The 1,083-nt window shown below is 35.5% G+C and overlaps 1 protein-coding gene across 1 annotated transcript in view; it reads right to left on the bottom strand.

Annotated features, from left to right (window-relative positions):
• Window positions 1-533: 533 nt before the first annotated feature.
• LOC101498557 (NAD-dependent malic enzyme) overlaps window positions 534-1,083 on the bottom strand; it is a 17,466-nt gene continuing 16,916 nt past the window's right edge. Inside the window, exons 19-20 of the mRNA XM_004510782.4 lie at window positions 932-1,017; window positions 534-834 (exon numbers count right to left, since the gene is read on the bottom strand). Of these exons, the coding sequence (XP_004510839.1) occupies window positions 946-1,017 (72 nt within the window). The 3' untranslated portion in view covers window positions 534-834; window positions 932-945. The remainder of the gene's footprint in view (window positions 835-931; window positions 1,018-1,083) is intronic.

The raw sequence follows: 1,083 nt of genomic DNA, 5'->3' as shown, positions 1-1,083 counted from the left end.
AGGGTCAATCCCAAAATATTAGATATCTTATGCTAATTAACAAAATAATATCCCTCGTAATATTGAAATATTGTCTTGCGTTATTTATCAATGCTCCTCATAAGCATTAAAGACATGGCACTCTTTATCAATCGTTTGAAAATGATGCCCAAAATCCTACATTCATGGGTTGGGACATTCAATCAAAATCTGTGGAGATCCCTAACAGTAAAAAATATGTTTTATCCAATTGTGGCTTGGCTTATACAACATTGAGGGTCAACCACCACACCAGCGCACACAACCTTCGAATATTGCTAGCCAAATAGGATTTTAGGGGCACGAGTCACTTTTGAATTTGGATTTTTCAAAGTTAAGAAATCCAAAATTCACGTACTCAAGAACTTTTGGACTGTTCGATCGAGATAATATGGTTGCAAATTTTATTTTGATTTTATAATTAAAAATACTGAACTTGAATCTAGATTGTCTAATCTCGATGAAACGATTACCGATGTCCTACTGCATAAATGTAGAAAATCCTGACAACAAAATTAAAGGACTGAAAAAGAATAATACAATTACAAAATGGGCTCTGTGTCACTCAAGGTGGTAAACTTTACCATAGCCTTGCCAGCATTGTACAAAAATTGCCGACAGTGAACTTATAAATAGTTTAAACGAGTGATCATCAACATTACATAAAACTACTAATAAATGTCTCCATCATACACACTATAACATACATGGAACTTAAATAAGTCAAATTCAAATACTGATACACATAATTCACGGCCGAAACGAATGGAGACATATGTTCCCTCTTTGCTAAGTGCCCTTCAAAACTCAACTTTGCTAGTTATCAATTAAGAACATTAGATTAGAAACCATATACCTAAAAGGCTTGGTCGCAACATGTTGAAATGTTGATCGGCTAGGTCTTGAGTTGTACCTTAGCTTATGATACTACTTTTCATGAACAAGAGGAGAATAAACAGGGAACCACATATTGCGTCGGACATACTCCACCGTCTCCTCCTGCAACAATAACCACCAGTTAGCAGTGGCAAAATGTTATCATGTGAATGGAGGGGCTCATTCCTG

Source organism: Cicer arietinum, chromosome 7 (assembly GCF_000331145.2).
Source record: "Cicer arietinum cultivar CDC Frontier isolate Library 1 chromosome 7, Cicar.CDCFrontier_v2.0, whole genome shotgun sequence".
Lineage (NCBI taxonomy): Eukaryota > Viridiplantae > Streptophyta > Magnoliopsida > Fabales > Fabaceae > Cicer > Cicer arietinum.
The sequence above is the reverse complement of the archived record's forward strand: the minus strand, read 5'-3'. Positions and strand labels throughout refer to the sequence as shown.